At 34.2% G+C, this 11,709-nt stretch overlaps 1 protein-coding gene across 1 annotated transcript in view; it reads left to right on the top strand.

Annotated features, from left to right (window-relative positions):
• The window catches only part of LOC117171222 (cilia- and flagella-associated protein 45-like), a 90,317-nt gene extending 88,224 nt beyond the window's left edge, over nucleotides 1–2,093 (top strand). The window contains exon 6 of the mRNA XM_033358326.1: nucleotides 1,795–2,093. Coding sequence (XP_033214217.1) covers nucleotides 1,795–1,992 — 198 coding nt within the window. The 3' untranslated portion in view covers nucleotides 1,993–2,093. The remainder of the gene's footprint in view (nucleotides 1–1,794) is intronic.
• Nucleotides 2,094–11,709: the final 9,616 nt, after the last annotated feature.

Raw genomic sequence — 11,709 nt, 5'->3', positions numbered from 1 at the left:
TTTTTCTATTCTATCTAGTTTGTTCCTACTAGTGAATTCTATTTTCCCGCTATTTTTCCGAAATTCATTTCCGTTTTTTCCAACTGTATTCTTGCAAATTTTCTGTTTTAGACGAATTTTCTTTTTAAACCCCTCACTTATCCAATCCTGATACAAGGAGTACAGATAAGGCGTTTTTTCTCAGGGTAGTTTTGTTTTTTGTTAAAGGTGGCAGAGCTTGCGAACACGCGAAGTATACCAACTATTTAACGGACATATATAACAGTCTACCCGCACTTTTTTCGGACTAATTAAATCTCTACCCGCACTTTTCTGAAAATCAACAAAACACTTCAAATAAAATATTACTCTACTAAAAATTCATGTTCAAAATATTTTGACTCAAAAATTCAAACTTTCCTTAATTCATGGCACACATGCACAACTCAAACACTTATTTTTCCTCGTTATATGACCTCCGTTCTCAACTTCCGTTTTCGGGATTTTTGGAGGGAATGTGGGTAATTTTAGTTGGGCGCCAAATTTGTGGGGGATTTCACAAATTAAAGGGAAGGAAGGGGATTTGGAACGTCGAAAAGCGGGTGTAGTCAATGAGGCAATTAAATATAAAGGGGGCTTATTTAAATCAACTTACAGTGATGACAACTGCCTAAAAAGCAGACAGCTTTCAAGCCCGAGCCGGGCAGCGAAACCGAGATTGGGGAAGTAGTGGTTGTTCGAACCGAGGCGGCGAAGCCAAGGTTCCAAAGCAGATGGTGGTGGTTCTCGTTGATGAGACTGGTGGTTGATCCTTTCGGACGGCGTGGCGTCCTGGTGGGTTTATGGCGTCAGGAAACCGAGGGGTTGCGGAGTGGCGAAAAAGGTACCGACTACCACTGGTAGTAAGCCCAAGACTCAAGACTCGATGCGGACTGGTCGTCCGGGGATGGGGTTGGTGGTAATAAGGACTGGGGTGGTTCTCACCACTCCCAATCCTAGGCCCACAGGGCCGTATGGTAACGGGGCGCTTGTAACTTCGTTACAATATATGTATGTAATAGCAATAATATCCATATTATGTACACCTGGAAAACATAACCTGAAAATCGACGTATGCATGAAATTAAGAATCACGCAAAACATCCAAATCGCCAATTTCTTCAATTTCTTTCAAATGGGGAGCAAGATATAAATAGAAGACCACCGAAGTCTTCCGAAGCCTTTAGATCGGCAATCATCGTACAGCAGAACTCCGAAGTCGAATCGTGCATTTTCGGCTTACATACGAACTCACAGTGATAATCATGCACTTTCTGTATAGCGGCTCCCAAACGGTAGGTATGATGGGGGTAAATTTCATCCACGATCTGGCAGCTCTGCACCAACTTCAAAATTACATGGTTTGTTTCAAAGGTAGCAGGCCTGACATTTTATTAATTTATTGAACATGTACGTACAGATGGTTAACATACTTCGAAGTAGGACCCTGCCGCAGCTATACATTTTTTATAACGAGCCTCCTGCTCCATAAACGCCACCTAGGGTGTGCTTTGTAGGATGCTGTTGATTTCTGATGTCAAGGCTGTCTGAACGGCTGCCACCGTTCCGAAACGCGAAGAGATTTTAAGATTTTAAGACCATTTCAAATAGATAACTCGCGAAAAGACATACATCGAACGCGGCCTAAAGTAGATTTTTTCTAGTTTCTCCAGAAAACGACCAGCATCTCAAAAAACTTTAACATTAATTAAGCTACTACTATATTTTGTTATCGACGTTATATTTTTCATCATGGTCACTTTTTTAATACAACAGGTCAACAAAAAGGAGTGCCAACGCTTTTTTACCAGACAGAACATTATTCAACATGGTTTGAGCATGCGCAAGGAAGAAGAAATGCGTAGATACAAACTACGTGAAGCAATGGAGCAAAAATGCAGTGAAATGCGAAGAAATAATGTTCCACAAACGTATATTTTCGAAGTGATCCGTATGATTCAGAATTTAAAATAATGATTGAAATATTTGTTTTTCGTTATTTAGTACATACATATTCGGTAGAGATATTAATCTTGTGAGCCACGCAACGGGTACCGATTTCTTGCATAAAAATGGTATTTTGTCAAATTAAAAACGCAGTTCCTCGAATGTAATAAGGCTGCGTTAACTTCCAATAAAATTGAAATAAACTAACATTAACATTAGATACGTTTTTACACTAGCTGGTAACTTGTGTGTTCTGTAGTCTCATATAGTTGAAGAATCTGAGCCAGACCTGTCCAAAGAGGAGAAATTTCGTTCAAACTACTCAATTGCCATATAGGATGTTTCCGCATTCAATTTTTCGAGAGCGATAACCACCCCAAGCCTCTGGAGCTTATCAGAAGAAAGAGGTGATGAAATTCAAACATGTGGCCTTTGAGTCGATTTCCCTTCTTTTGACATGCCTGATCTAAGTTATTATTCAACATAGGTATAATGTATCTATATGTATTGTTGCTAAATGAATGTTTCTGTAAATTAAACCTTACATTCTATGACCTAACATATTAAAAGCCATAGATTTTGATTTTTAATGAAAACTCCAAGGAATTTGACGAAGTTAATCTTCCAAAAAAGGAAGATGTTCACCGTTGCTGTCTAGAAGTGCGGAGCGAATGGCTAAGCGTCTAAAGGTAACAAGTAGTCAGATTTTTCTTCTGTAGCCCGGTAAGTGTCAATAAAGCTAGATTTTACTATAAGTAAATCATCTATACCAATATTAACGTATGACAGAGCAATGAAACTACTTGCAAGATACAATGATGAATACATGAACATGAAAAAAACAGAAAAAAATTGTTTACATAGCCTTCCTTAAATTGTACTGACCTCCGATTTTTTAACCCTAAGGTCCCTTTTCTCGGGTTCTGTCTCATATGTTCAACATTATATCGATTTTTAAGGCGCACATCTTTTAAAACTTAATAATGTTAAAATCGACCTGTTTTATATGCTCAAAAATGTAAATAACTTACGATTAATTCATCCTTGTGCAGGCTTTGGTCAAAAAGTTTCGTTTATTCCAAACTACTCAAAGAATAATGCACTAATCGCATTGTTGTTCGTTGAATTTTAATTAATTAAAGAAGGTTGTGACATAATAATACTTCCCTTTTAAGAAGAGGCCATTTCCGCCTCTTGATTCAAGCCAGAGAAAACTTCAGGTATCCTTCAAGACACGTGTAGCTCTAAGACTGATCCAAGATTATTAAACATGATCATAATTTAAAGTAATATAATTACAGTTTAAAAACTTATTTTATGAAGATAGGGGGTATAATTGAAGTTACAAAGACTCTTGTAACAAAATATCTAGTTTTATTAAACCTCAAGAGAAAACTACATCCATTTGTTTTCTTATTGTGAAGCTTTATATGTATTTTTAAATTTTATGACGGATTTATTTGGCATTAATCGGCTAGGTTATCGAGTAAAATTGGGGTAACTTTGCTTAACATAATTTGGAACATGTTTATAGAGATTAATTTTTCTGGATTAGAGAATTTAATGATTTTGTCTTCCAGTCGGCTATACAAATTGGGCAGTTAGGCGTCCTTACATGAAGCTTCTTTGAACAGGAGAACTCTTCTTCTCTAGCAATCGGATCTTTGGTATGATGCAATCCTACTTGGGCGGTGTGATCTTGACTTAACAAATTTTTTCTTTGGAATTGGATTCTCAATGCTCAGACATTCTAGTGGAACATGTTATTTATCTGTAGGAGTCTTTCTTGTTTCTTTCAGTCTAATAGGTGGTAGATTAGATATGCTTTGCACCATTTAACAGAATAGATATTTCCCAGTTTTGGTCTCGATTTCAGCCTAAGATCTAAACATAGTAGTTTGTACTCCAACTTCGATTTTGTCGACCTTTGCAGGATCGATCAAATTATATTTTTTCGGAAGAACTCTGATCATTCAGTTTCTGTAGTCAACCCAACAATTGTCGTTATATCCTGAGCTTTATGGAGTTTAGCCACTATACAGTCAGGAGACCTACGGATCAGGTTCAGAACTAAATTAAGAACCGTTACAAAGCTTAAGATCCTGTATGTGGAATTTGTCTAATTTCTTGTGGACAAAACACTAATTTCGTACACGGTAGTGGAGACTACGTTAGAGACTTAGTAAGGTTTTAAGCATTCAGGGATAGGTTGCGGGTTAAAAATAATCCTCTACGTGACAAATGCAATTCACGGCGTCGCAAAGTATAATATGAAGCTTAATTTTGAAATGCGTTGTCTAAGTTTTCAGTGACTAGTCTCTCATAACTTACAGCTTCTTCACCAGCTCATTCCATAACCCCGGGGGTTGCAAATCGATTTGAGGCTCACCTTTTGCGCTTCTACGTAGTGAGTTAGCTACTTCTGTTCACGCCTGAGATTAAGGAAAGCGGATGTAGGTTTTAAAGATCCTTTTAGAGAGAAGCAATATTATAAACTGAAAAAAATGGTTAGTTGAGCCAACTAATTAGTTAGTAAGATATCGTATTGCTATTTTATTAGTGGGTACAACAATTCCATTAGTTGCCGTTACTATTCAGTCAATACTAGAAACTAAGTAAATGGTTGTACCAACTAATAAAATAGCAGTACCAACTAACCATTTTTTTCAGTGTAGGCAAAACGTTGCTCTGGAAAGATATTGATTCAAAATAGGGTAACCCTTATTGATAAAGGAAGCCATCATTGCCTTGAGTACTCGATTAAAGGTTTCGACAGGGATAGATTGGGGATCGTATGGCGGGGCAGTTGCATGAAAAATACGTTCTACGCATTTGGTGAATAAGGCTTGTAGCACCAACATGTTTTTAAATCCATTCCGACTCGGGGGGAAGGATCTCATTATGTCGTCGGCTACTATTATCCATGATTGTTCCACGATCTACTGTGCGAAAAATCCGGGTGGAGATTTTTGGTCTACGTTGCAAGACTTGCACACCTCGCATCTTTTAACGAAATCAGTTACGTCGAAATAAAATTCAGGCCAAAAATAAATGCTGGAAATTTTCATATAAGTTTTGTGTGTACACAGACAGCCTGCTTCAAGTTCATTGTGTATCTCCTTTAATATAATTTTATGTCCATTATCACCGGAAACTAGCTACCACTTGTTCAGGTCGCGGGCAAGATTTCAAATCACAGTACGAAATCGTAGAAGATAAAGCTTATTATCGAAAATTTACTAATGGAGGGATTTTTTGGGGGAATTGATAACTGCATTGATTTGGTAAAGATATCACAACGGTATAGGGTCGGAAATGATTCTTCTATTATCTAGTTGCTCTTTATTTATTTTGGAAAGAGCATCATGTGTGAGGCTCCCTTACGATCAGCTATGACATTGTGGTACTAAAATAACGATAGAGCCCTCCTAGTGAAGCTGCCAGTCGAAGTTTGAAGACTTTCTAACCAAAGCAAGCAGACTATTATGGTCAGTGATTACGGTAAACGGTACCCCTCGACTCAAGCACAAAACTTCTAAATGTCCTAGATTACTGCAAGGAATGCCTTTTCAATGATATTATACTTTTGTTAAGTTAATGGCAGGGATCTACCAGCGTAGGACATCACATACTCGACTCCATTGACAGTGTGAGTAAACACGGCTCCTAACTAATTATTGCTAGCATTAGTTTGGATTTCAAAAGGAACCTCGAAATTAAGACAGACCTAGATAGGGGCCTTATCTAGGTAAGCTAAAATTTATTCCAAGGATAATTGTTGATCCTCCTCCCAAATTTGTTTTTGTTTCTTACGAAGTAATTTGGTAAAAGGTAATGCTATTGTTGCATAGTACGGTATGAATTTTCGATACTATAAATATATTCCTAAGAAGCTCCTTAATACTGTTAAGTTCTGGGAGATTGTATATTCTAATATGGGTGCGAATTTATCGAGGGCGACTTGCATTCCTGCTTTTTTGCGATTCAATAATGTCTCAAATATCGCTGTAGAATTCGAAATTTCAACAGGCATCCTTTTAGAATAGAAGAGCCAGCGTAACTTTTCTAACTTTTTTCGGGCTTCTTTACCATTACTATGGGGGATGACCTCCCAATTTTTGACGGCTCTATTATGTCATCAGCTTACATTTTATCGAATTATGAGACTTGTGCTTCTAGGCCTTTAGGGGAAACTAAATGACAACATTTTTCAATGCGTGGTTGATCGTCAATTTTAATGACATGCGCGGTTAAATTTATCAATCCTGGTTTCTCAAGAATTTTCGACATCTTTGTAATTAAAAACTTTTTGAGTACTAATGCCTGATTGGGAAGGAGGGAAATTCAATGATAATCGAGCAATAGTAATCAAACACACAATAAAAATCTAAAACAAACTCAATTTCGCATTTAAGTTTCCTAATCCACATCTTAACTACATAATCAATTTATTATTTTAAGGAAAATCTCCACGACACTTTTATCGAATTTAATTTAATTCTTTACATTCTAAAGTTGCTTTAAGTGCTAACTTCTCACAATGACCCAATTTTAAGCTTTATTTTAGTGCACGGGTCTAGAGTCTTTGTGTGGCCAGCAGCCCTTATATTGGTCTAAAGAGTCGTTGAGGTGAATCTTGGAGGGAGTCTTGGGTAATATAAGGGAAAGGCTACTTCAAGTACTGGCACAGTTACCTTTTTGCGGGATGATGTAACGAATGCGGAAAACTTTCGGCGAAGTTACTCGTAATAATCTCGGTCGCGTAGAGGCGAGAACTGGGGGTTTGCGTTTGACAACCTGCTCACCTAGTTTTCGGGATTTGTCGATCCCGATCGCCTATTTTCAGGCCTCACCCCTTCCGAATCAGGTCAGTGCCGAAAGAAGAAAGTATAGAAAAAGCAAGCCAACGTTGAGTTAGGCTTAGATGTCAGATTTTAGGTAATTAAGCTAGAATTTTCGTTATATTCACCAGATGTAAAGTGTTCAGAAAACGTTTCATTTTAGGAAAATGAGTATTCTTTGAGGATCTTTGGTATAGGTTACAAAATGACTGCAACACAATAAAAGTAAAGTTCGTTTATTAAAAACTGGCCAAAATTATAATTTTAATTTCAAAAAGAAATCACACGGATTGACATTGAAGGAAAACAAACTTTACGTTCCGTGAAATGTAACCTTTTAGGAGAAAAGGTTCCACAAGTCAAGCAGATTATCGATTGTATCCTTATGGAAGTCAGTTATTCAAATACACGTAAATAGAAACGAAAATTAAAACACTTCGCTTCTTGCAAATCTGCAAATGAACGCGTGGGAAACGGAAATGCAAGCGGATGGAAGAAACTGTAGGAGACGACGCCGAACATTAAACACGTAGGCAAGAAGGAAGAATAGTGAGGGTGAAGAGTGTAGCAGAGAGAAAGAAAGGGAATAATGGACGTAACTAGATTCACCTAGTTGGCCCAAATAGACCTCTTTCTCTTTGTAGAGTCGGAACAGATTTGTCCATCAAGAATTTAGGTACGGATCGATTTCGCCAAAGCATTGTTTTTCCAAAGTATCATGTGTCTAAAATCTGCTACTTTTTGACAATAAGGATTTCGGAATGTGTTTCATAATTGAAAAATTATTATAAATTATCGGATATCGGCTAATTGTTCAAAATTGTAACTTTTGTTCGAAACGTCATAATATTTACTCAAAAATATAAATTTTCTATCAAAAATTATAACGTAGTCTGTAAATTTGTAATGTCTTATCTTCAATTTAAGCCAATAAAACTAGAAAAATCTCAACAGGTTCTCCAGATACGACTAAAAATGTCCAAGTGTGTCTACGCCGAATTTCAATCGCTCTTTTAGCAAGTCTGGCTATCTGCTATGATCAATGTTTTGGAAGTTTTATAGGATAAAATTAAAGGTAAGATTTTACAGATTAACTTATCACAATTTCAGTTTTTCTTATAACTAAACTAAGTCACAGCACGAATAGAGGTTAAGGAACAAATCTGAGAAATTCGCTTTGATCACCACTCTCGTGGTCGATAGCAGTAATAGCGAACGGAAATTTGACATTTGAATCTTGGACATTTTTAGACGTATTTCGAGAACTCTAGAAGATTTTTAAAATGTTATTAGCTTAAGATGACCTAAAGGTACCACATGATACCAGAAGCATTAGTGACCCTTGGTTATTGTTCTGCGCCGTGCTCGATTTCAAAACTGGACGCGGCGATATCACTCTCAACCGGCGGATACTGAATTAGGCTTCAGTTATACATTTGAATTGAATCATTCATGAACTCTGTTTCGCACCAACATGGTGGTCGAGTCTAAGGTGCCTTTTTTACGTTGTGATCCCCATTAGGTCGATATTACAGTATTTTTAATTCTGAAACTTAAAATTTAAATACTATAAATTGCTAATTGTCATAATAAAAACGGTTGAAAGTTAGATAATTAACAATTCAAAGTTTTTGAATATAGAAGAGTTACAATGATTTTTTTTTTTTAATTTTCAAGATATAGAATTAAAAATTATTCAATTTTAAAGATTTTTATTTTTAGGTATGCAGTTTTAAAAGATTTTTTTTCAAAGTTCAACTTTGAAGATTTACAGTGAGAATTTTTTCAATTTCAATGATACGAAGAAGTTTCTTTCATTTTTGAGATTTACAATGAAAGATTTATTTTAAATATTTTCAATTCTAAATTATGCGATCATAAACGCTTCTTTAAACACATAGCTCAATTTTGAAAATTTACAATTGAGTACCCGTCAATACTAACGATTCACAACACGAAATTCTTCAATCTTTAAGATTTTCAAATGAAGACTTTTTTTTAAATATTTTAATATTGACGATTTTCAAATTAAAATTATTCAATTTTTCATATTAAACTTCCAAAAAAGATTGTTTATGGTTTTTGTTTGTTTTTGTTTTAATAAAACATAAAGCCGGATAAAAATAAGTTGACTTATAATGTTTATAAATTACATATTAAATAATATGAGAGCAGGATGTGATTGCGTCCTTGATGTAGAACCTAAATATTATTTCATAGCAAGAAACGGGGAACATTATCATTAAGATTATTATGTGAATTATCGTTAAGGTCCTTATTATAATTTAGTCCAACACTATCTTGATGTTCTTTTATTCTAATATGTAAGGTTCTTTTTATTTGTCCAATGTAACATTTTCTACAATTACAAGTAAAATGGTAAACTACTTAAATTTTTTCTAAGGTTTCTAATGGATCCTTGCCTAGTTTAATCATTTCATCAAGTTTACTTTTTGACTAAAAGTAGTGCTAGTGTTATAAGTTTTAAAAGTCTTTTTGTATTTTCTGAAATTATACCATATTAAGGAATAGTAATATGGTTTAGATTCAAAAAGTAATCGTCACTGCATTAGTTATCGTCATATCGTCCAGTATTTTTCGTATGACAAGACTCACTCTTGCCTCGTGTGATAAAAAATGTGATTTTAGGTTAGTTTAAATCTCCTTTTGTCAAATCACTACATTTTTCTCGTTTTATACTTGGTGACGTGCCTTAAGATAACTAACGCATTTTCATAATTTGATTTTTAATCGTCAATAAAAATTGACTGCAATCAAATATCATGTTAAGTGATGATAATTGAATTTTCCTATATCTGCTTTAATAGGTTGAGCCCTTCATGAAAATAAGAAATATGTTTTAAATACAACTATCAGCATTTGTAGTTTCCAATTTGGCTTAAGGTGACGATTACTAGTGGATTTACCTTAACGTTTTACAATTTTTACGTTATCTTTATGAAATTTATTATCAGAAAACAAAATAGCTGAATCCACCAAGTTCTTTATAATAGCAATTCTTTGTTTTTAACAAAATTTTATTGACAAAAATGTAGATAATATAGCCCAACTTGAAAATTGAACAATTGATGAGACTATTCATTTCCGGTCAATGCTGGGTCGCTGAGTCCAAATCCGGGCTCAGAAATTCTCTAACACATCAGGATTTTGAAATATTATAAAACTTAACTTAACTTCACTTCTCTGAATACAGAAAATCTAGAGGAAATTTCTTTGAACGAACAGGCAGCAATTAAGATGCAGAACGCCACGACTTATTTTTTACATCTCGACTTTGGTGGTTTGGATGTCATGTAGGTTTTGACTAACCTAATACTTGAATATTATATCACGCCAAGTAAAATTTTTATTAAGTATAGTATTATTTTTATTTAAGAAAATTGCAAAACACGTGATTATGGCCGTTGAGTTTGCTAAAATATTTTTTTTCTTCGCCAAGATATTCAATTTTCAAAGTTTCAAATATTAAGAATTGTACAGGCCCGACAATACACAGGGGTCTGTGCTATGTTTAGGGTTTGTGGGTTTGGGATTCGTAGGTTTGGGGTTTGTGGGTTTAGGGTTTTTGGGTTTTGGATTTCTGGCTTGTGAACTTGGCTATAAGGTTTAGCCCGAAAGTAATATGCAAGTATAGTATAATCACAACTATAGAACAGACACCTGTGTTTTTCCGGGCCTGTAAAATTCTTAATATTTGAAATGTTTAAAATTGAATATCTTGCTGAAAAGAAATATATATTTCAGCAACCTCAACGGCATTTGAAAGGGAAAAAGTTATACTGTAAAATATTATTTACATTTTTTCGCGAAAAAAAGAAGGAGCGACTGTATATAACCTCAAATATAGGCCAAAATCACGTTCTTTGCGCTTTTAGGTTGGGATATTTGAAAGTTCTGATGTGATAGAGCATATCCAAACCCGGATTTGGATTCAGCGACCCAAAATTGACCGGAATTGACAAGTTTCATTTATTGTACAATTTTCAAGTCGGGCTGTGTAATAGAATGAAAGAATTTAAAAACAAAAACTCAATTAATTATCCTAATGACAGTCTCGAAAAAGAATTTGATTTAAAAAGCAATATTACTATTCTTATTATGGTAAAATTTCAGAAAATATAAAAATAGTTTTAAAAACGTATAAAATTAGCAATACTTTTAATTTAAAATCTAAACAAGATAAAATAATTAAACTATAGGTAAGGATCAATTTAGAGACCTTAGAAAAAACTATAGTAGTTTACCATCTTACTTGCAATTGTGGATAATTTTACATTGGAGAAACAGAAAGACCCTTAGCCATTGAACTAAAGGAAGATCAAGACAGAGTTGGAGTGAATTATGATAATGTCTTTAACGATCATTTGCATAATAATCTTAATGATAATATTCCTCATTTCGTTCTATCGGATCATATTGAAGTTTCAAATCAAGAAAATATTCCGACTGAAAATGCCTTCGCTGAAATTTTTTATATAAAAAAGAACTTGATAATTGCCTTGATAAAATAACTGATTTAGAATATCTTAATGAATCGTACAATTCTATTTTGCAATTTTCTATGAAAAATTATCACAATATTACCATCATTTCATTTTCTTCATTTTTATCCAAATTACTGTTCTATTCATTGACTAAAATTACCTTTCTTGTTTATACTTTCTGAATAACTTCAGCACGTTATCCGTTATTACATAATATAATCTATTTTAAAATTGTTGCCTTTTCTTCTGAATCGAATTTCACACTGAAAATGTTTAAAAATTAACTTTAAAAGAGCTTAAAACTGCATAAATTTAAAATAAAAATTTTTGAATAGTTTTTACTTCGAAAATTACCAATTTTTAATTATGAAAATTTTAATTTTTACCATTAAAAATGC

The sequence above is a fragment of the Belonocnema kinseyi genome, chromosome 1 (assembly GCF_010883055.1).
Source record: "Belonocnema kinseyi isolate 2016_QV_RU_SX_M_011 chromosome 1, B_treatae_v1, whole genome shotgun sequence".
In the NCBI taxonomy this organism is placed as follows: Eukaryota; Metazoa; Arthropoda; class Insecta; order Hymenoptera; family Cynipidae; genus Belonocnema; species Belonocnema kinseyi.
Note: the sequence above shows the minus strand (reverse complement) of the source record. Positions and strands in the feature narration are given on the sequence as shown.